General features: G+C 48.9%; 2 protein-coding genes across 3 annotated transcripts in view; one reads left to right on the forward strand and one right to left on the reverse strand.

The window, feature by feature from the left end:
- The window catches only part of LOC122363221, a 60,549-nt gene extending 42,320 nt beyond the window's left edge, over window positions 1-18,229 (forward strand). The window contains exons 4-9 of one of the 2 annotated variants that reach the window (XM_043332217.1): window positions 1,939-2,171; window positions 7,779-7,989; window positions 13,907-15,155; window positions 15,448-15,567; window positions 16,143-16,411; window positions 16,633-18,229. In XM_043332217.1, the coding sequence (XP_043188152.1) occupies window positions 1,939-2,171; window positions 7,779-7,989; window positions 13,907-15,155; window positions 15,448-15,567; window positions 16,143-16,411; window positions 16,633-17,289 (2,739 nt within the window). In that variant the 3' untranslated portion in view covers window positions 17,290-18,229. Of the gene's footprint in view, window positions 1-1,938; window positions 2,172-7,778; window positions 7,990-13,906; window positions 15,156-15,447; window positions 15,695-16,142; window positions 16,412-16,632 lie in introns of those variants that run through there. The other variant, XM_043332219.1, reaches the window with a different exon arrangement.
- Window positions 18,230-19,727: 1,498 nt separating this feature from the next.
- LOC122363223 (cuticle protein 19-like) lies at window positions 19,728-21,489 on the reverse strand. The gene is made up of 2 exons (XM_043332221.1): window positions 21,137-21,489; window positions 19,728-20,779 (listed from the first exon to the last, which is right to left on the reverse strand). The coding sequence occupies exons 1-2, from the start codon at window positions 21,140-21,142 to the stop codon at window positions 20,315-20,317; spliced, it is 471 nt and encodes a 156-aa protein (XP_043188156.1). The 5' UTR covers window positions 21,143-21,489; the 3' UTR covers window positions 19,728-20,314.
- Window positions 21,490-24,271: the final 2,782 nt, after the last annotated feature.

Consider the following 24,271-nt stretch of genomic DNA (forward strand, 5'->3'; position numbering starts at 1 on the left):
ACTAACAGTTATGCCGAAAGCACACAACACAATTTTGTAATTATTTTGATAACCTACAGGATGTTTGAAACCATGGCCCTCGGGCTCCGAAATCTAGAATAATATTGAATATCCAGATAGGTACCGAAATTAACGTAAATTCAACCCAAATTCAATTTCCTGAACTGTTCTGCATCATGAATTTTGCCATGCATGGCTTGAAGTATTGATGAGGCTCAGCTCTTCGTAATTCAAATTATTATAAATTTGAATTTGATTCACCACTGTTCCATCCAATATTCTTCATGGCTATATCACCTTGAAGTTTCATTACCAAAGCCTGTTTGAACCACATGTAGGACGAACTTTGGTTCGTTTCAAAAATAAAATAAAAATAAAATTGCTTGAAAAATGTTACGTCGAAAAAATGCACACAAATAGCCATAAACGCTTGCGTGATTACCGAAACTTGCGAGCAATGTCTGTAGCACATTAACCTTCCAGGCGGTGGGGGGGGGGGGCATTTTTTGGCCCCCTTTAGTTTTTTCAATATATCTCGAGAACCGCTGCGCCGATCGTCACCAAACTTTCAGTACCCTCCCGGGAGCAGCTAGCGCACATGGTGACCAAAAATTTTTCCCAAAGGCTATGATAGGTTGGCCGCTAATGACGTCAGAGTGACGTCATTTTTGCCATTTTCGAACCAAAAAAAGGTTTCGCGGGAAGAGCTGTCAGGCCTACAGCTTTAGAGATACAGAAAAATATTTCAGACATGAAAGGTGTGGAATCTAAAGGGCTACAAAACTGTCATTTCGGTTTTTCGCATTTTTTGGATTTTGTTCCCCAAAAATCAAAAAATATTTTTTTGAATATAATAGCCAAAAAATCCAAAAAGATTTTTGAATTTCGAAAAAACGGAATATATGTGATAGTCCCTACCGCCTTCTATCTACATACCAAATTTGAGATCGATACCTCTTTTTTTGGCCAAGTTATAGCGAAAAAAACTGTTTAAAATTGATGACGTCAAATTTTCAAACTCAATTTTTAGCAATTCTAGACCTCGTAGCGCAAAATAAAGACCACTATTAGACTCCCCGTGACGAGCTGCATCGAATCGATGCCCATTTTATGCAAAAATATCAACTTTGAAATTTAACCTTTTTTGACCTGACCTTGACCTGACCTCCACCAGAAAGTGACCTAAACCGTACCTGATGGTCTTATAACCAACACCATTGAGTTGGAAATGAAAAACTGGCCATAAAACATGCATCGCATAACTTAAGTAAAGTTGGGCTCATGTGGTGACCCTTGGTGACCTTTGGTGACCTGACCTGTGACCTGACCTGGTATGACCAGTGACCTCTAATAGCAACATATGTGCTAGACAACTGACGCCTTATCGCTGATTTTCGAAAAAATGCGTTTTACTCGGTGTTATAGCGCTTTCCCTAGAAGCCCCGTGAACGGTGAAACATTTTATCTTTGACCTGACCTGTGACGTCATCGGTGACCCCGAGGTCAATGAAATTTGGTTTTCCTCGACAAATTTGACAGGGCTATCGAACGCCGTTTGAATTTTTCGGATCCGTCCAGTACTTTTGGAGATACGGGGGGGGGGGGCAAAAAAATGCCCCCCCCCCACCGCGCGGAAGGTGGCTGGTAGGCCCACCCCCTGCCGGGTTAATTCACCATAACTTGAAGCGACTTGTAGTTTGCTACATTCCCACAAGGTGGCTTTGTGTTGTATATGACGTCACTACCGTAAATTACGTCATCATTTTGAAAACAGTTTTTCATCATTTTCATCAAAATTCGGCCAATTATGGCTTGTAGCCACCCATTTAGGCCGTATTATAGACCATTTTCAAGTGTTTTGGAACTATCCACTCCATTTTTTCAAGGTGAACATATCCCTTTTAAATGGCGTCCTTGATATAATATGGACCTTCACAGGTACTTCGGCGACTGGAGATACCGCACATCGTCTGTTTGAACGATGCCACCGCCGAGTTCACTGCGCTGGCCAGAAAACTGGACTGTCCCATCATGGGATTTCAGAACAAGTACCTGACCATGAACGTAGTCGCCGTCAAGGTACCCCGAAAAAGGGCCGTGCTGCAGCTTCGCCACCCGCCGCCGGGACAGAAGGGGTTCTACATGCCCTGTGACGTGTTCCATCCGGAAAGGTGATGACTGAGGCAGCATGAGATTATACCAACCAAACTCATCCTAAATAACCGTAAACGTAGCTTAGCTCAGGTAAAACGAAATATGACATAAGTATGAAGTTTCACAATCGAGGTAGCGATGCAGCTCATGACTGGCCCGACCTCCGATTGCCTTAACAAAAAGCACGAAATCTACTTTATTATTTATTTATTATTTATTTCGCATATCTTTGTGGTTTCCAATATACAATTGGCTTGTTACACCACAGCGTCATACAAATACACATACCGGCTGCCATGATATACAGAATAAAATATACATGGACGCAGTGGCGTGAGTGATGCCTAAAAAAGCTAAAAAAAAGACATGTAACGACTAGCTCAATGACAAGGCTAAAAGATGGTGACGCAATGTAATATAAAACACTCTTGTTTAAAATGATGGTAGGTGTGTGCGTGCTCTAGAGTTTGGTAAGCATCGACTTTTTCACATTTTTCTTGAAGGTAAAGTCACTTCTGCAGACACGCGTTTTTTCGTCGAGAGCGTTCCACGTGTTCAGCGACCGGATGGGTGCGGCCAAGCGAGTTCGCTCCAGACGGGCCCGCGGTACATGAAGGAGACCAGCAGCGGTCGCTCTCGTACTACGCTCTGATATGTCCGCGCGATACGTGGCTAGTGCTTTTAGGTGAAACGGTGCATTCTCCTGATACAGCAGTGAGTGCACGAGGACACAGTCTCTATAGTCGATCATGTTCTCGAATGTAAGCCAGCCGAGCTCCTGTCTTGTCTTAGAAATACGATCAAACTTACGTTTCCGTGTGACAATGCGAGTTGCATAGTTCACCACCTTTTCCATGCGAAGGCGATCCTGCTTTGCAGGTGGCGCCCAGGCCGGCAGACAATACGTCACATGCGGAAAGACCAGGGCACGAATGAGGTGTACTAGGGTAGTTCTTGGCAGCGTGTCTCGGATCTTACTGATGGTGATGAGATTGCTGTAGCAGCGCTGCACCACTCTGCTCGTCTGTTGACGCATGGTAAGCTCTCGGTCCAGAACCACACCTAAGATTTTGACACACTGGGCTGGTGCTATCTGTATGCCGTCAAAGTTGATCATGAATCCATCAGTCTTTTTGATGGCTGCTGCTGTTCCAAAGACGATGAGCTCGGTCTTTGTGGGATTAACTTTAAGCCCGTTTAAAGTGAACCAGGCAGAGACAGTGGCTAGATCGGTCTCCGCCCTGAGACGCAGCTCAGTGAGACCTGCCGGGGTTGGCGCGGCGCAGTGCAGTATCTGGGAGTCGTCAGCGTAGGTTATGAGTGACGCGTGATGTGACAAGTGACACGACAGGTCATTTGTGAACACACTGAACATGATGGGGCCGATCGTACTGCCCTGGACCACTACATACGGCACCGGGAGGCTGCCGCCGCCCTCTATGGCCTGCGTCCGGTCGCTGAAGAAGTCCGAGAACCAGTGTGTAGATATTCCGTACCACTGGAGCTTGATGAACAGTGCGTCACGATCAACACAGTCGAAGGCCTTGGATAGGTCACAAGATGACAGACACGTCACGAGTCCATCATCGCTATTCGCCGCGATCCTACTGACGAGATCGATAGTCGCGCCCTCTGTCGAGTGATTGGGCCTGTACGCGTACTGCGACGGTGACAGGATATGGTTGTCGGTCAGATACGTGATAAGCTGAGTGCTAACTAGTTTTTCCGCGAGCTTTGACACCACACTCAGAATGCTGATAGGCCTAAAGTTACATGGTTGCGACGTTTCACCCGCCTTATGAATAGGAATCACTTTTGCATGTTTCCACACTTTCGGAACTTTACCAGTGACAAAAGACCGATTTATCACTCGGAGCACATGGGGGCCGATCACCGGGAAACACCGCTCGATTAGCAGCAGCGACACCTCGTCACTTCCGACCGCCCGGGAGCCACTCATGCGCCTCATAGCAGAACTGAGCTCCGGCAGCGTGGCAGGCCGGACGGTGAAGGACGAACTGCATACGATGGGCGGGCGCGGCGAGAGCCGCTGGGCCGGCCGGCTCGCCAGCTCGTCAGCGATGCGGCGCCCCACGTCAGCGAAGTAGGCGTTGAAACGGTTTGCAGTGTCAGGGTCTGTCGCTGCCGCCGGACCCGCCCTCTGACGGGGGCCGAGCGCGTGCTTACGGAGTTGGCTCCACATCTCCTTCGTGGAGGATGGCGCGGAGAAGAAGTCAGCACGGGCACTTGCGATTTTTCTCTTGAATTCTCGCTTAAGAGCTGAGTACTCTTCTTCGCTGGCCGCTGTGCGCTGCGCATCCCTCTTGCGCCTTGCTATGTCCCTTCTGGTTTGCAGGTCCCGAAGCTCGTCACTCATAGTCAGCCATGGACGGTCCGGGTGACGCAGTTTTACTCGTTTGAGTGGGCAGTGCTTGTCCACCGCCGTGTTCCATATGGTCAGGAAGGCGTCATAGACGTCGTCTATCGATGTCGATTCTTCCCGGTAGAGGGGGGACCAGTCGGCCTGTAGAAGATCCAGGCAGAGCTGGTCATAATTGACCTGGCGCATGGAGCGCGTGACGATCCAGCGGGGCTTATTCTTCTGACGTGCCAGCCGAGTCTTCACGGTTACCAGGTCGTGGTCGCTGACGTGGGTCTTGACGACGGTCGGTTCATGTCCGGCTGCTGCTTGATTGGTAAGGACGTGGTCGATAAGAGAGGGGGTCACCCCCGGGTGGGTCGGGTCTCGAATAAGCTGGACGAAGCCGAGCTCGTCGATCATGCTGGAGTAGAGGGTGACCTGGGGCTTGTCAGGCCGAGTCAAGTCCAGATTTACGTCTCCCAGCAGGTAGATGGGCTTCCCTGTGGCGGACACTTCCAGTAGCTGTTGCCGGAGATCATCGATGTCGGAGGCAGCCGGGCCGTCGGGCGGGCGGTAGGCCACGCCCAGAACAGCCGCGCGACCGCCCGGCGCCGACACGGCCAGCCACAGCGTCTCCAGCCGGCCTTCCCCTGTCGCCGTGACGGAGAGCTTAGAGGCGGCGACGCCGTCACGGATGATGACCGCCAGGCCGCCGCCCCTCACCCCTCGCCGGCCGCGTCTGGCGACTTTCCTGTCCTCCCGGAACGTCTGAAAGCCGCTGAACAGCAGGACGTCGCTGCTGATACTCTGCGTTAACCACGTCTCGGAGACGCAGAGTGCGTCCAGCTCATTCTGACGAATAAGCAGTCTCACTTCGTCCAGTTTTGGTACCAGAGAACGGATGTTGATGTGTCCGATCTTGAATGTTTTTGCCCCGTCGTGATCTCTCCACCGGTCTTCTGCCTGCGAGAGGTAATTGTCCCTTACGACCGCAGGATAGACCAGCGTTCTGGGAGGTCTGTCTTCGCGGTGTCGCGGCCGCTGATCTGGTCTACGCCCGCTGATGACGCGGCAGCCGGCGCTGGGGGTCACCTCCGGGGCCACTTGACGGTGCTGCCATCTATAGCCGCCGCGTCTGCCGAGCGTCCGGATGGCCGCGACGTCCGCTGCCAGCACCTCAGCCACTCTCGGCCCTCCAGAGATGGCGCCAGTGTCGACTCGCTCGAGCGTGGCGGCCAGGTGACGAAACGCTGTGCGGAGTACGTTCATGGCGCAACGCGGCGAATGTCGCCAGATCACTTCACGGTCGATAATTATCAGAGCAGAGCAGCTAAGCCCGAGTTGATGATGTAGAAGTCCTTTAGGGTCTTACTCACGCTTGTGCAGATCACTGGTAAACACTTCTGAGCACTACTGACACCTAAAACACGGTAAAAAAGACGGAGGTGCCGCGGACACGTCCGCGATGGGATATGGCAGCCTAAACTTACTTGCATAAGTTTAAAAGAATCAGGAGTTTTTTGACTTCCTGAAAGTTTCGTCTTTCTGAGAAAAAAGTGCACACAGACACATTATCTCGCGCCGTGATGGTGGCCTGAACTTTCCGCCGAGTGCTGGGGAGGGGGGGGGGGCGTTTTCACGCCCCCCGTCTAACTCGGCTCCTGGGCCACGTAGCGACACGCGGTAAGCGGCAATCGAAAGAGCGTCAAAAATAAGGAAGAAAGCACTTCGGTCATTTTTTAGGACAGGTCAAAGGTCAGGTCACCAGAGGTCATCAAAGGTCAAATTTAGTCCATTTAAATAATTTTGGAAACTGCCAACGGCTAACTTGGAAACCAATAGAGCTACAGCGCAGGAAAGCGCTTTCGATAGCCCTTTTACAGATCTTTCTGGATAATGTGCTCAGATTTGACCTTAGGTCAACGGTTTAGCCTCCAGAGGGCAAAAACTGTAAAAATAGCAGTTTTAACGAAGAATATTTTTCGGCAATAACTTTTGACTCAAGAGAGCCATGACATTACTTTTGGCAGCATCGTGTTCCTCTCGTCGAGACGCGTCGAATGAACTGTTTGTTGACCTTGAAAAGTCATTTTGAAAATTTTACCTCGGGTCAAGGTAAGCGACCTGACCGGAAGGGGCCATGTTGCGTATCAGTCGATCCGTTTCGTCGAGCTGAACACACCTGACGTGTTTTCTTCGCTCTAGCATGTCTCTATCAAATGTTATAGCTAAAAAACTGCTGGTGACCGTTCATAACGTGGGATGACTTCAGGGGCATACAGAGGGGTCACAGGCGCATTTTTCCGATTCAGTGTGTAATGTTTGTACATGAACCGATGTTTGAGAGCGTTTTGAACGACATTCGTCCAAAAGAGGCGCATTTCAATTTTCTCCCATTGACTTTTAATGGAAAAAATGAAAAAGCCCGTCGCATTTCAATTTCCTCCCATTAACTTATAATGGAAAGGTCGCAAAATTGACCCGACCTTTTTATAAATTTAGCCCGAACCTTTTGATAGGAAGGGTTCACAAGGACAGAGCCACCGCTAAGGGAAGCTTGTTGCGGTGACCCTGCCCTCTACCCTCCGATCGCGCAATTCCAGTTCTATGGTAGAATTTAGAGTCCAAAGTTTAACGTGCGCACATAGCCGCGCACGGCCGGTCCCCTTACTGACTTTTCGCCTGGCTACGACCTGCCAGCAACCGCAACCATACCTGTCAGGAGGTCCATAAATGTCAAGCGCCCGTCGCGCTTCGAACACGGACTGTTATAACTAGGAACGCGTGCTCTCAACACGCGGAGTCCAACGCTCTACCAACTGAGCTACGGGACTTTAGATCACATATAAAAAAATCCGAGATATACATTTTATACATACTGCTACTCATATCAATCGCTGAAAGTTTCAAAATGATCGTTCAGTCGGTGTAGCTATACCGGACCTTTGAACGTTTTATGAGGTAAGGTCACTTTGCGTGACCTGGTGACCTGACCTTGAACGACTCGGTTCTGAAATTTTCACAACCTGTGCGGAAATGATGTATGAACAGATGTACCAAAAACGGCGGCGCACAGCGCCGCCGTTTTTTAGATATTTGCGAAAAGCCTAAGGGGGGCGTAAGAACGCCCCCCTCCCAGCACGGTGCGGGTTATGAGGGAAGATTTCTAAGAGTTCATCAACGCTAGGATGTCTCAGTCAAACCAGTTACGTACAAAACAAAAAATACCTAAGACACAAAATTGATCTGTTTGATTCAACAGGTTCCTGGAGGAGTTCGGCATCTCCGCCGAGATGCTGCCTCTCGTCTCGACGATCCCTGGCACCGTTCCGCTTCCGCCAGCCCTGTTCAACGCCTTCTTCGAGAAGCTTGAAGAGCAGTACCATTCAGTGGAGCGAGAGGAACTACGACGACTGGACCTGCTGATGCGGTGGCTCTCGGACCAGGAGTCGATGGAAGCTGCCCTGAAAAAGGTTTAACCCTCGCCCGCACATGCCATTTTCCCATCCTAGAACGCACATGGGGGGGGGGGGGGTGCCCCCCGCGCCATTTCGTTCCTGTTGGAGATAGAGCTTAGCGGTAAGGACCAAAAAGATTCTTTGGGAAGAGACAAATCCAATGATACCCAGTTTTACCTTCTCAGGTCAGTTATTGACCTTCCAGGTCAGGTCAAACTAAAAAATGTTGCTGTTTTGGGTCACCGCTGGATATCAAGAGCGCTGCTTATCATATACCGATGACGATGCCGTTTTCTGGTGCCAAGCCAGCTAGAACCTCTTTGTCACACTACCCGACCAGGTTTTTGCTGCTGAGGTCATTTCAGGTCAAGTTAGGTCAAGGTCAATTATCCCTCGCCGGCCGAGGGGGGGGGGCGGGTGCCGCCCCCCCCATAGGGTTTTTTCGCGATAGCTCCGAACACGCTGGCGATAGAGAGCTGAAACTTGGCATACCTGACCTTTGATCCAAGCCGCATCTTTTGACACCAACCGCATTTTTGGGTCAGGTCAGGTCACTGACCTATGACGTCATAAGTGAACCTCTGCACGGTCTTCAGATGTCGCAACTTCGCAACGCCCTCACTGCCAGAGGAGATGTCACAGGGAAATGAAACTTGCAGGATCTAGTATCCATTATGAGTCCCACAACTTGTATATCTCGGATTTTTCCTAAAGGTCATATGAGGTCAGGTCATTTTCGTGACCTCACCATTATAAGTCAATGGGGAAAAATGAAAACTGCTATTCTGGCGCCGGGAACGATCTCCAACTATCTCAAGCACGCAGAATCGTGATTTGATGCACTCCTTGCAAGGTTAGATGCGTCACTTTTGCAATGTTGACCTTGTGTGACGTCATTTATGACGTCATCAAGGTCATATTAGTTTTTCGTCAATAACTCTTGATCAAATTGAGCTAGCGAGTCGGGAAAGCCACCAATGGACTCAGGAAGGCCTGCCGAATCGAATGATATGCGACATGACCTCTTTCGACCAACTTCGTGACCTGGGGGTGCTGACCTGACCTTGACCTGAGGTCAACACCCCAAGTTGACCTGACCCGGACAAAAAGTATACCATTCGACGCGCCTGAGCGAGGCGAACACGATGCTGCCAAAATCGCGGCTCTACGGCCGTTTTTTGCGAAGTTATTCACCAAAAACTGAACCGTACCTTGGGGCACTTGACCTGACCTCAGAGGTCACCGGTTGACCTAGGACCTTAAAATCGGGTACCAATCTCTGCGTCTCGTAACGGCGCACACGCTCGTTTTTTCCGCGACGCGCTAGCTCCACCAGGGGCGAAACGGCGAGGGGGGGGTCGTACCCGCCCCCCCCCCCCCTCGGCCGGCGCGTATGTAGAAAACCAATAGGTCCGGCGAGGGTTATATGTGTATGTATGTCTGTGTGTGTCTGTGTGTATACTGATGTGTGCACCGATTGTTTATGTGTCCATATTACATGAAATCATGATCTGAGAAGCTTTTACCAAAAATGCAGTCAAAAAATTTCATAAAAAGTAAATTCCGCTTGCCTAAAACGCAATTATCTTAGATGACCTAGGTTGACCTTGACCTTGACCTTGACATCTGTACATCGTCGAACAACATGTTCCATGATAGGTGGGAGGTAAGACTGGCAAAAGAGGCCGAAATCAAGGTGTCAGAAGCTCACAAGGCCCATAGCCAACACAAGATGTTGAGAATTGGCCATTTGGGTCATGACATGACCTGAAAAACAAGGTCATATCTCCGAAACCAAAAACTACAGAAACTTGAAATTTTCAGTGGACATCCAGAAAGGATAGAGGAGCAGCTATACGAAAAAATCAGCCTTCTAGCTCTAAAAATGTTGAGTGCAGAGCAGAAAGACTACCTGGGGGGTGGGGTGGCAACCCCCCCCCCCCCATGTGCGGGCGAGGGTTAACACACGTTGTTACGAGCGAGCGCGAAGTAAGTTTTTTAAATACAACGGGGAAATCTCAGTTTGAGTGGCTTGGCCCAGCCCGGCCCAACCTAACCAGACTCGGCCAGGTCTGTAACGCCTTTAAGAGGCTGATATCTCAACAACCGCTGAGCCGATTAAGTCGCGGTCTTTTTTGTGTTAGAGAGTCTCATCTCTTCTACCCCGTAATTGACTACTCATGATGCATCTAGGTGTCCATCGTGGGACGTGCCCCGTGAACATTTAGGGGTGTTCGAGCTGTTTTCCTGAAGTGGCAATTTTAAGAGCCAAGAGGCCTTTATCCTGAAAACTGCTGGGGCAATTAACACTCGGTGCATTTTGTAGGCAGTTGCATGTCTTCTTCAAAACATCGGATACTCTCAGTCTTGATGCATGTCGTTCATACCCCACTGCACATGCCACGTGCAGAAAGAAAACATGTCAAATAGAATTGACAGCTGAACTTCTGAGAAAACTGGTTGGCGCACATTGATTTAAGAGACGTTCCACTTTGTTTAACAAACTTCTTCCTATAGGTCCTATTTTCCAGACTCGCAGCTCGTATTTTCCTAAATTTACAACCCCACATGGATTGACTGTACTGTCAGGAATCATATTTGAACTTATTAGCCCGCGCCCGGAAGGACCTATCAGCCAACTTCGCCATGGTAGGGGGTGGCTTTTTTGGCTACACCAGGTTTTCTCGGAAAGTAATCAAGTTAGAAAGACGCAGTAAAAGCAATATATAGCTCGCCACATAAGCTTTCGGAGTTACAAAGGCCATTTTCTGATCAGGTCATCGCTGAGGTCACTGGAGGTCATCATAGGTAAAATTTCAACGACTTTGACAATTGTTTTGAATTCCCGATTTTGACTTCACAAATCGGCGCATACGTAGGGAACAAATAGAGCTAGAGCGATGCGGAAAAGCGTATTCGATAGCTCTTACATAGGCTCTTTGTAGTATGTTCTCAGATTTGACCTAAGGTCAACGGTTTAGCCTCCAGAGGGCAAGAACTATCAATATTTGACGATTTTGCGGAAAAGGTTTTTGTACCATAACTTCACTTCAGGCTCATAGGACGCTGATTTTACCGGCATCGCATTTGTCTTGGCAAGACGCGTCGAATGAACACATAATTGACCTGAAAATGTCAAGATAAAAATTTGACCTCAGGTCAAGATCACGGAAAAGTTCATGTTGCATGTTACTCGATCCGTATTGTAAAGCTGAATACATGTGTGATGTTTTCAGCGCTCTAGCATGTTTCTATCTTAAGTTATATTCAAAAAACTGTTGGAGACGTTTCATGACCTGAGATGACCTCAGGGGAATAAAACGGGTCACAAGTGCAATTTTCCGGTTCAATGTGTCATGCTCACCTGTTTTCCAATGTTTGAGGGTGTTTTCGGCGAAAAAAAGAGCATTTCAATTTTCCCCATTGACTTATAATGGTAAGGGCGCAGAATTGACCTGACCTAAGGTCAACGATATCGAAATTCCGAGATATGAAAATTGTTGGTGCTGATTCCATCATGCAATAGACCGAGTTAAAAGCTTCTGGGATTTATATTGTAGGAATGACTGAATGACAAAGTTTTTTAGAGGCATGGTCACTTTACTTCACCTGGTGACCTGACTTTATGTGACCTGGGGTCAAAACTTGCACACACGATGCGCAATTGATGTATCATGAGCTATACCAAGTTTCGCGGCGCTGCGCTCCGCGATTTTCCCTACACACGCAAAAAAAAACTGGCAGAAGTGGTCAAAAACACGGCCCACACACACACTCAAACACACTCGGCAAACGCAAATAAATTGCACGGCGTTTACCATAGCGGTTCATCACCGGTGTTCAAAATTCATTTCGAAAATATTATTCATATCTTCAATCAAGGCCCTATATACCAGGTAGGGTCGTCCGGCGATTCTACCTGATCGTGACGTCAGCTTGTGACGTCATCTGGGGGCAAGTCTTGAAGCCCCGTTTGAGTCCCATGTAAATGGGCGATTTTTGAAGCGCTGTAGAACAAACTCTGTTGGAGCTAGCACAAAACTAATTGCATCATCGGAAAGACGAGACATTTTTCTTTGAATTATCTAAGAGCAGTTTTTCACTAAACCCATTAGTTTTTCCGAAAATGCGTAGAAAAGTCCCCATGCCTCCGCAGCCTCCCTTCCGCCGGCCGCTGCGCCGCCGCGGTAGTGTAGTGGTTAGGATGCTTGCACCGTGAGCCAAAGGTCGTGCGCTCGAATCTAGGCGCGGGTCGGACTCAAATCGAAATTGCAAGCAGAATGTGTGTTTTTTCTTTAAAAATTACTTATATTACAGCTAAACGTTCATAAAACTATCGATAACAATTGACTGAAAACCAAAATATAGATTACATTCTTATAAAACAAATTCAAATATGGCGGCCGTTGCGCTAGGCTCCGCCCCCGACTCCGCCCCTTCGTGTGACGTCATCTGTGTACTTGGACACACAGGGAGATAGGGGACGACATGGGCCTGATCTTCAATGAAATGAGCGCTAACCAGTTTTCTTTCTTTTCTTTCCAGGTAGCAATTCTCGTGCTGTACTCAAAAAGATGTTTACAGCGAGAGTCGAGCTTATATAATATCACACGGGGCCGGTAAAATGTTTCATTCAGGACCGAGGGATTTGTTGAGTTTTCCGCACGAGACCGAAGGTCGAGGGCGGAAAATTCAACAAAGCCCGAGGTCCTGAACGAAACATTCCGGCCCAAGTGTGATATTTATTTTAGCATATGCCGTTTAATTTCCATATTTAAGCTTCTTTAACAATTTTACATGCTTGAAAGAAGTGGAAAAACCAAGACCGAATATCAAGAACTAAAAAATGTACATATTCCCTGACCAAGATAATAAACCAAGCCGACTCATCCTTGTGTCTGGCTGTGAGTTGGATTTCTATCAAACCAAGAACATCTACTTCAATCTATGTCATATGAGAAGCTAGAGTAACGTTCGTTTTCAATATTAGAGAAGAGTGGAAGGTATACCTACAATCCTGTGAAGTGAGCGCTTGGTTTTCTACCCATGTCAATATGAATAAAGTTTTTACTGATCAATGTGAAATGCGTTTTTTTTTTTGTCAATTCATTACACTTGTAAAAGGCATGAAATTGGCGCTACAGTAGGTGATTAATTAATCTGGCAGTACATTAAGATTTAAAATATTATCTTATTGAAAACCAACATTTACAATCTCTTCAATAGTTCAAAGCGACCAAATGCAACACGTCAGTTAACGTTAGATTTATATCAGTTAAGCTCTTTTCCAGCGCCTTCCTCCGTCTCAGGAAATGCTTCAAAAGTTCGCTGGTAAAATGTTTTGCCCATGGGCCGAAACCTTTGCTCAATTGACTTCAACATTATGCGGTTTAATCCAAAAAGCTTTTACCGCACGCTCGCGCTAATGCTAAAGACATACTCCGGCATATGCTAAAAATAAGACTTGTGCTTCCTCCAAGGGATGTGATGACCTGGAATTTATTTTACCTACCTATGAGCATATATACTCTGTTTATTTTACCTACCTATGAGCATATCTATATTACTATTTGAGGAGGGTGCGTCTGTCCGTTACCGAGGTCCCGACTTGGTGGTGCTTTGCGTGGACTACAGGCCAGACCGTTGCACCTGGCGCGGTGAAATTTGCACAACTTATAGATCAAGGCTGCGCGACGTGCCTTTGAGGGGTCTAGACTCGATCGGATTGATAGGGAGCGCGTGGCGCGTGCCCAAAAAGTGCAAATTCGCGTCATAGACTTTACATGTATAAATCGGCATGCGAAATCGGGCAAAAGCAGCTAAATATACTCTGTTTATGTCATCTACTTCATACATTCAGGAGCGTGGCACAAAATCCGATAGCCAACGAAATTAAAAAGGAACGGTTGTTGACAGCATACCTTTATTTCAGGTGCTTGGCAGTTGCCAACTTCCCATATGGCTGATGTGCGAGATTAAAGACCAAATCCATCGAATCGTGAGCTGCCAGGAGAAGAGCAGTCTCGAGTTTCTCCGGGACGCCAGAACCATGATGCTGTCCAAAGGGATGGTGCTGTGCGACATAGCTGCTCCCGTGGCTCCCTCAGTCTCCTCTGGCCGCACTTCAGCCCCCTATGACCCCACTTCTGCCCCCACTGACCCCACTCCAGCCCCCACTGACCCCACTCCAGTCCCCTCCGACTTCAGCTCCACTCAAGCCCCCATTGGCCCCACTCCAGCCCCCACTGACCCCACTCCAGTCCCCTCCGACTTCAGCTCCACTCCAGCCCCCACTGACCCCACTGGCCCCACTTCAGCCCCCACTGACCCCACTCCAGCCCCCACTGACCCCAATCCAGCCCCTTCTGACCCACCCATCCCTGACCGCAGGTTACCACTGTATGACCCCACGCCACCCGCAGCCAAAACCGTTCCCGCCTGGGTCAAGTTCCCACATCCGCCGGCACTGCGACAAGCGGCAGCTAGCGGTACCGTGCGCACCAGCTGTCTCAGAGCCGTGTACAATGTGCCAATACTAATGTCACCATTGGTGGAAGATCACGGCCTTCCGTTCAGCCGTATGGCGGCTGTGCCGCTGCAGGCGAGACTCTCGGCGCTGCTGGGAGCTCCGACCCAGCCGCTGGTGCTGCTTGGTGCCGTCTACAGGGGCGAGAATCACCAGCTGCTGGCCAGCTGCACGTGGCGCGCGCCGCTGCTGGAGCGCGTCCTGCTGGGAGACGAGCAGAGCCGACTCCGAGCGGCGCTTGGCACGCTGCGGCTGCGGCCGAACACGCTGGACGCGCTGCCGGAGCTGCTGCGGCTGCCGGCCGCCGCGCTGGTCGAGTGGCGCCGCGTCACGAACCCCCGCAGCGGGCGAGGTCAGGTGCGCGCCGTGCTGCTGACCCTGCTGGCGATGATGCCGGCCGACACGCCGCCCTCATCGCTGGGCCTGAGCGCTTCAGCGGCCGCCGAGTGGCGAGCCCGAGCCTGGCCATGGCGCTTGGCACAGCTGTCGAGAGGCCGGATCGACCGGAAAGCGATGCACCTTCAGAACGAGCTGCAGGACGTGTACCAGACGGTCCTGAGCGTGAACGAGGTGCTTGGCCAGCCCCTGCAGCAGCTGGATATAGTCGATACGATCCACGTGCCGATGATGATGCTATTCGGCTTCGCCAGCTCCGGTAAGTGATTCTCTAATTTGGTGTCCCTTTCACTTGTGGCTTTTGCCTTTTCTGTCTGTGCTTACGCTCTTCCAGACTGCGTTCATGATTACTTTATCCTGTTTATGTCACTTTCAGTCGATGCAAGGCCTGCATGTGCCCATTATTGACCAGCGTCCGTGCCTCTTGTAATTGTGTTTGAGTCAGTAAATCCGCGGATGTACCGTGAGTCGAAATGCATACTTACATTCACAAGTATGATAATGTGCTCGCTTCGCCCAAGCAGTGAGATTACCTGCCAACTCTTCTTTAGGCGATGCCATCACCGAGCCTGGAGAAGAGGTGATGAGCCTGGTCGACGCGGTGGCAGACACTGTCGAGGAGGAGGTCCGCTGGTGGCTGGACAACAGACGACAGGACAGCGGCAGCGCAGGTGGCGTATCACCCGATCTGGCTCACTGGAGGACGAGATCGTGGCACGTCCGGCGAGGGCCCCGCTGGTTCATTTACAATTCAGTTCATGAACTCGTTTGTGAAGTCAGGACTCGTTGCTCATTGCTGTAAGACATATGGAACTGCAGTAGGAAAATCGTGTATGTCGCAACATCCATGATTTTCATAACGCCATGACTCTAGGAGTTCATCGCCCTAAAGAGCTACCAATACCTTGCACTAGCTGCCGTTTCCAGCTGGGAAACCCGTACATCAGATTCTAGAACTGAAGCACTAGGTTCCCAAAGCATGTTTCATGACCACGAAATAGTTTGACTGCCAAAAAACGTCAGCTGAACCATAGACTACCCCATGATCAGCAGTCGAACGTGTGAATGTCGAGGAGTGCGATGTTTAAAAGGAGATGTGGTTTGGAATACAAACGAAAATTTTAAGACTGTTATATAAGACCGGCATTTTCCGTGCACAGATCAGTAATGCAGTAATTATGGCTGAACTTGTCCAGTGCTGTCAATTTCTTTTCATTTATATTGATACGATTGCGCTCTTTCGCAGGTGTTCCTGCATGGACGCCTCCACACAGTCGCCGAGGTCCCTCCAGCTCGGAGCACCCAGATCTGGGGGCAGTCAGAGAGCTCACCGGCTTCATCAACAAGCTGACCGGCGAGAACGCGCCGCGCCTGCTGGAGAAGATGCGCCACGTCTCGGTACAAACCGAGTACGGACTCTACGCACTCGTCGATGTTGTCTTCCAAGCTATGCTGAAGACGCCGCGACTGATCGACATTTGCGCCGACGCATGCGCAGTGCTTGACAAACTCCAGGTAGGTCGTAGGCGAGGAGCACTACGGCAACAAGGCTGCAGAATCTCAGTTGCCTTGCCTGTGTTGATCATCTGCGGAATCACGTACCTATCTGTGACACATGCTTCCGATCTTCCGATCTCATATCGACCTAGTGTCCGATCGTCATAATATGCCATCTGTTATTTCCTTGATTTTAGCATGAACGCGTGACACCACATCTCGCTCCAACTGCTCGCCAGGTGATGTCAGACCGCGGAGACGGCACGGCCGTCAGCTTCGGCGACTTCATGCTGACCCGGCTGTCGCGTGGCCTCGCGCCCGTCAACCGAAACACACTCTGGCGGGAAGACCTGCTGCATCATCTGGAGACGGTGGACGACCCCGCGGAGCGCCTACGCCAGCTGCGAGAACTGACCGACTGCTGGAGGCAGGCCGAGAGGCGGCGCTGCGTCTGCCTGCTGCTGCTGGCAGCGCTCATTCGCCGAAACCTGGTTGCAGCCCGGGATGCACAGATCTGCTTTGGCGAGCTGGTATGCTTTGGCGAGCTGGTGTACGAGCTGCTGAGGCCCAAAGGTCACAGGCTTCGCAGTGTGAAGCTGTTCGATGACGACAGCGGCCCGGATATGGACGCTGTGAAAGAAGCTGCCGAGGAGATAATCGACTTTATCTCATCTGTCAAAAAACAGCCTACGCAGTGCAAAGCTTACTTACAAGAAGTTTACGACCGATTCGCTTTGGACGACACAACAGAGGATGATGACTCCCAGCCTTCTGACGAAGAACCTGAAGATGATGGAGACCCTCAGGCGAGTGGCGAAGCACGAAAGAAGTCTCTTGGAAGTACGAAGGAGGATAGTGCGCATTTGGAAGAAGCTGAGGTCAGGCACAAGGTTTAGGGAAACCTTGGGATCGTGAAAGGGGTAGCATTGACCCCGGAGGCGGATGGCGTCAGTGTGAACACACAAAATGTGCCTTGTGAACACACAAGGCACCTCAAAAGCCTGAAAGGTGTTATAGGAGTAGAAGTGAACACGTCTATGATTAAGGTTTTCCGTCATCTAGACTTCTAGAACTAGATGTGCTCTTATCACGACAGAGGGCATGGTCGTGACTCGCGTAAGGGCATATTCGGTGGCAGATGACAAGTAATTACCTGTGGTAAATATGAAGTGCTTCGCTGTAGGCTGCCATACAGAAGGTGAAAGGTGGCATTCGCTGAGAGGATGTGACTGGACTAAGACAAGAGCTGATGCTCCCGGGGGAGAAAAAAAGGAGAGGAAATGGCAGTTCCTGGAAAGTCAACTATGTGGAAGAGGAAATTATCCAGAAACATGTGATGTGATGTTCAGTTGATGAAAATATCTCATAGGAGTAAGCATGTGATATTACATTAAAAGAAGTGGTGCTTTTGCTGTATGAGGGTGGGATGTTATTATTGCTATATTTCTGACATGATTTTTGTTTCATTTTTATTAGCGCTGCGCTAGTTTTCTGAGTGTCTTCCGACAACTCACATACGAGGCTTGTTTCATTTGCGATTGTCTTTCAGCTGCATGGGCGATTTGAGTTATGAACGTGCATGGTTGGTATTATAATGGCATGAGGGATTTCTTTTGTATGGCATGCCAGGTAAAGATGCTAATTGTTTCGAGGGTGCCGATATTCGTTGACGTTCTGTGTTGGGGACTGGGGTGGTGTCATCTTCAAGCAATGCTCCTTTCCAAACGACCATTGATGTCTTGTCTACATTAGGCTTCAAGGATTTCTACTATGACTGTCACTCGGCGACACGTTATATGTCAACTATAATAGGCAATAAAATGGCATTGTCTCTGAGACCTATGTTTTGAGGCTGACATTTTTTGAAGGCAGATTAGGATATATGAACAGAGAATGTGACGTAGTACCTAGCATTTATAACGCAGACTGCAGATAATCATTGTTTAGACGCAGACGTTTTCACTCATTTGTGTTAAAGGTCTCAAGATGCAATTGAATGATAAAAACATAGACTACTGTGTGGCATATATTACATAAATAGGTACTGTACATATTTGGGAATAGAGTGGTCTATGTCGAATTATATTAAACGACGAGCTTGGTCGACGTACCCAGCAAAATCCACTCAGACGATATTCTTAGGGGAGAGTGGGGTAAGATGCCCAGGGTGGGAAAGACGCCCCGCCACCTCTAGCGGCGAAACAAAGAATCGGACCTGGAAATTAATGTTCTTAGCGTAAAGCGGAAGCCTGCCTTGTTAACTGCACAAAAAATTGCGAAGCTCAGTTGGGCAATGGCTGGCTGATGATTGCATGTTTTTTATTTGCTGCTTTCAAAAAATATTTTGGTGTCAGAACATTGTAAATATCAAAGAAGGTAAATAATTTTTGCGTCCCTTGCTATAGTCGTGATACATTAGCATGCGTGTACTGTGTCCCAAACAGGTTGTTTCAGGGTGTAGTTTTATGGCTAACAAATTGTACTGATTTAATGTTACTTCGGTACCTTGGGGTAAGATGCCCCCTGTCCTGATGGGGAAAGACGCCCCCCTAAATCCGTAGGCTATCCTTCAAACAGCCCGTCAAATCATTTATTACATACTTGTGATGTAGACAAAAGCCGATCTGGAACTATTGAGAGTCCAGTACGGTCGGGTGCTCCCCATGCCGGTCTCTCGGCCCACATAGCGACTTTTTGGGCGGCATCTGACTCTGAGAGCCCTCACGACGGCATCTGTGGGCCCCATTATTGGCTCCAGGGCCCCTCACGACATCCTTTGAGGGCTCCCACGTTGGCCCCACGGGCCGCGCTGGCATCGGAGGTCCCCACGATGGGCTCGAGGGCCCTCAAGCATCATGAAGACCTATAAGAGCCCCACAGTGGTCTCCGAACGCCACCACGGAGGCTTGTTTGGCCGCGCTGGACTATGATGGCCCTAACGATGACCTCTGAAGCCCTTACGACTACTTTTGAGGGCCCTTATGATGACGTTTGGTGTCTACTGCAGGCTCGAAGGGACTACTGATTCGTTCAGGCGATTCACGTGCCCATTTATGTCACTTATAGTGCAGGGGGCATCTTTCCCAACGTCAGGGGGCGTCTTTCCCACCCTGTGGGGTAAGATGCCCCCTTTCACTTCTTCAGGAAAATGCTTAATAGCAAAAAAAGTTATGATATTTCAGGCACGAAAGTATGATATTTTTGGAGAAAAATGATGTCGGCTTCCGTTGAAACTCCAAGTTTTTGCGTTCCCATCGTCATTTTCGAATAATATATGACATAGCAAAACCCTGGGCATCTTTCCCCACTCTCCCCTACTCGTTAAAGTCCACGCTGACAGAGTTCACTTCACTGGTGTATTCCTTCGTTGACCTTATAATTGGGACACTTCAGATACAAAACACTTGAGGCCTGTCATACATATGCCGCGTGCATTGTACGCCATACTATTATATTCTGGATTGACAGTCTGGAGATTTTGTCCGGCAAACGTTTGTATGATAACATTCTGAATAACTGGACTTTGATTCACGCTCGCGGAGCCAAACCAAGCATGATAGCGATCGCGGTTGAACAGGAAAAAAAAGTCACAGACAAACATACTTCTTGTCACGTTGCCACACATTCACAGGCACGGGTAGTTGGCGGAGGTCATACAAAATATCATTTTCTGTCTGGAATTCGCCGCCTTCGACACGGCACTTCGGTTCTTACCATTACCTCATCAGTTTCACCTTTGGTTACCAGCATTCTCGCACCATTCTCGGTCAGTTCTGCCAGCTCAAACGAATGGGCTAGCTTTCCAATTCCATGTGCAGCTAGCATTGGTCACACCGACTCGAAACACAGATCCACCGTCCCATTAAAAATTCACGAAACGCAGGTCCGTGCAGGCTGGTTTAAAACGACTTCGCTTTGGTCTCAGTAGACTTGGCCGGGTCCAAGACCACCATAGCTCGGCACTGCCGGTGTGTGGACCACAGGTTTGGCTGGTGGATGTTGAGCCACGCCCTCGTAAGTCACCTTGGCGTTGTAGCCCGAGTTGCCGTCCACCCAGTAGGTGACGATCTGCCTCCGGCCGTCGGGAAGCAGCGTCGAGTACGAGCCCTCGGTGCGATCACCGAGACGGGTCTCCTCTTTGGTGTTGTGCACGCCGGAGACGGGGTCACTGACCCCGTATCCGTAGCTGTAGTCGGGCACGGAGTGATAGTCCCGCCGCGGCGGATGAGCCCGAGGGATCCCTCCTCCGTACGGAGTGTACGGAGCGTACTGGGCTGGTCCGTACTGGGCAGGTCCGTACTGGGCAGGCCCGTAGTAGGCTGGTCCGTACTGGGTAGGTCCGTACTGGGCGGCAGCAGCAGCCAGCAGCGCAGACAGAAGGAAGAGCTGCCAAAGAGAAAGCAGCCGGTCAGATATGCTGGGATGTTTCTCGGAGGTAATTTAGAAGTCTTGCAAACTTCCTTTACTTGTTCAATTGCTTAAATTTGTTCAATGAGCCTGCACAGGACATATATTGTTTTCATTTGATGCTCGTAACGGGTAGAATGTATGAGGCTCCGAAGCCTTTGCGCATTGGCTTGAGTTACGCTGTCAGACTACTGACAAATGCTCGAACATTTGTTGTGTCTGATCAAAGAACCGCAGTCATCTCTGAAAAAGAAAAAGAACGCACGATGTTTGACAAAAGGCATTTTAATGTGGAGTTATTAGCCGAATATTGAATCGTCTCCTGGCGTCCCTCACCTTCATGGTTGTTTGGTGCGGCTGTGAGCTGGTGGCAGCTCTGCTAGAAGGGCTCACTTGGTCGAGTGACAGCCTTTACCCCCAGTACATGCACTTATATACTGCTCCATATCTCTGAATCACTCCCAGTGCTCTATTTCTCCCTCACATAACAGGAAATCGGTACCGGCCGGCGCCGTAAAATACGCGTTTATTCCGGCGCAATTTATCCCTCTAAGATTCCTGGTCATAAATATCACGACTGGGATCAGCCCTGTTGAATACGGCTGGAACACTGCGAACGGCACGCCCGTTTATGGTTGGGTCGCTTCCGGCGTTTGTTACAGTCGCGTGAGGAATGGCTGGTGAGGGCTGGGCCGTTGCATTGTCGAAAAGTGCGCCCAGCTGCCACTTGTGCGGTCACCTGTGATCAGAGTGGGTTTTAAAGCACTGCTCGTCATAATTAAAGGAATGAGTGATTGTACATATGTTATTTTTATAAAGCACCTCACTGCCCTATGCATGGTGAAAGAATGGTATGTAACCATTCTACGAACACGAAAATTTTCACTCAGTAATCTCTCGCGACTCATGTCATAATATATGCCGCCACATATTTGTCTAGTAAGCTTAATAAAACATTTGAGATGCAAATTACTGAGAAAACGAGTCACTCTTAGTTCGATCATCGTTTTTGCACTAATTCATTTTTTTTTTCTTTCTATATATGTATGTTTATGAGCTATAACGGGAAGTTTACTTGGTTCCGCGGTGAACTACATATGATCAATAATTTTCGTGCTGAATAAATGAATTTGAACAATGAATGAATGAATGAATGAATGAATGAGAGACTGAAACATGTGTCGATGTATGAATGAATGCATTAATGTATGGATGAATGAATGAATGAATGAAAGACGTTTTAAATGGGCTGCCTGCAGCTATTCCGTGGCAAACAATAGAAGCAAAAACGATAAGATAAGTACATTAATAAGAAATGATAATGATACCGCCAAAACTTTGAAGGAACCAGTGCTTTTTATTTGTTATCACTAAAAACTGTTACTATTGTAGCGAACGATGTTCAAAAGCGCATACATATCCCAGTTATCTTCAGATAAAACCAACCTGAGGTCAGCAGCATTACTGATTACAGCATAGCAGATAAGATGCCAGGTTGGGGGAATGCTATAGAAAGGAATAGGATGTAAAATGAAGTGAACCTCCGTCACAAGGCAGCATTATGTGGTCATTGTTCAGCGATAGATATGTATGTACCTATATGATCATGCCGAACCCCCTTCATTTATTATTTCTAAAGCGAGCACACAAGATCAGTCAGTTATTGACTAAGTGTCATTTTCTAATCTTCCTCAGGTAAATGATAGTAATTCGTATAGTAACAGCATAGGCGGCGGAACGGGGAGGGCACCGGGGCACCGTGCCCCCCTTTGATTTTGGCCTTTTAACATTAGCCCTATGGGCGTTGCATGGAAAGAATGGGACCAAAAGTCGGCAGTGCCCCCCCCCCCCCCCACTTAATTGAAGGTGTTCCGCCGCTACTGAGTAACCGTTTTTTACCTCAGTGTAGCCCGAAACGAATACGAATTACTCAGATCAGTCAGTCAAATTTATCGCTTGCTTCGATTAAAGTGCCTTTAAAAAATTACAAATGCCTCGGCATCTTAGGCAATAAGGCTTTCGTCTCTCCGTGTGACATGCTCTAAGAACCAGTTACCTATATTTAATATCTTATATTATATTGGTTCAAGTTGTTAAAAGCTCCAGGAGTTCGACATCAAGGCTTCAAGATATTGCCTCAACCCACGAAGCATGACGCACTTGAGACCGGATTTTCCTTGTCCAGCCAGCCTCCGGTTCTGAGGGCCGTTTCTCTCATGCTTGTCCGGGGACGCCTGCTGCACGTGATTGCTGAAGGCCGCGGGGTACAAAATATGAGGCCTGAGGGCTGGGTGGAGTGGTGATATCATCACCAACGTTAGTTGCCGTGCCGAGGCATATACTCAAATCAGCATTTCGCAGTTGTAATGGCAATTAGCTCAAGTTGTAATCAAATCAATTGGAGGCAAGGCCTTTTGCTTAATATTGCATCTGCTTAGAACCTACTAAAAATGAAATCAAATTTATATTATGTAATGCATTTGAAGCTACAAAAGCACACCTAGTACGTTGAATGGGTACTCCATAAAAACAAATGGAGCGAGCGAGCACGAGGTGAAGACAAAGTGACACTGGAGTTCGATACATCCGCATTCTGCATCATGCTTTTGGTATAAGCTGAAAAACGCATTGTTGCTGACGCGACCTGAAGCACCGGCATTGGTGTCAGTCGACCGGCAGTGTCAGTGTGTGTGTGTCAGTGTCAGAGTTAGATACGGCCAGGCAACAGTCTGTGTCAGCCCAGCACACACAAGTGTGGCGATCAAAGCCCGAGGTGACCTCACCAGTGCAGTGTCACTGCCAATGTCAGCATCAGCGTCTGTGTCTGTGTCACTGTCTGTGTCAGTGTCAGCGCTTGTGTTAGTGTCACTGTCACTGCCAGTGCTAATGTCAGTGTCAGCACTGGCGCCAGTCAGCGCAGCGGCAGACCCAGACTCTATCTCAGCATCAAATGGCTATGAGATAGCGTGCAGCCGAGCACCAGTTTCCTTGATATTTCTCCTCCGGCTAACGGAATGTCAGCTCCCCTCCCTCGCTCCCACCCCCGCCTGCCACTCACTCCTACCCCTCCTCCTCCCCCGCCCCCACCTCACAGCGCGCGCATGCATACCCCGCGCGTGTGACCCCAACCAATCAAACCCCAACGGCTCTGAACGTCACGTAGTTACTTCAAGCGCAGTTTCCTCTGCCTTTTCCTCGCACGGTAGTGAGAGAGCCAATGCCAGGGTCGACGTTTGCAATATCTGGCGTCACATTATTCGATCGCTGCTTGTTCAATGTTCGCATAGTAAGGAATACGGGTAATAGCAGGCAGAATGACCGAGTGTGGAAGTGAGTGCAGAAGTTCTGGGAGGGTTGGGGTGGGGGGTGCAGTAATAAGCTTCGTTCGAAAGCTGAGAGTTGAAACTGCAATGGACAGTGGACAGTTGAATGCAATGGACCATTAATCATGGTGCACGAATAGTTAAATGC

This window comes from Amphibalanus amphitrite, unplaced genomic scaffold, assembly GCF_019059575.1.
Source record: "Amphibalanus amphitrite isolate SeventyFive unplaced genomic scaffold, NRLGWU_Aamphi_draft 000610F_arrow, whole genome shotgun sequence".
Lineage (NCBI taxonomy): Eukaryota > Metazoa > Arthropoda > Thecostraca > Balanomorpha > Balanidae > Amphibalanus > Amphibalanus amphitrite.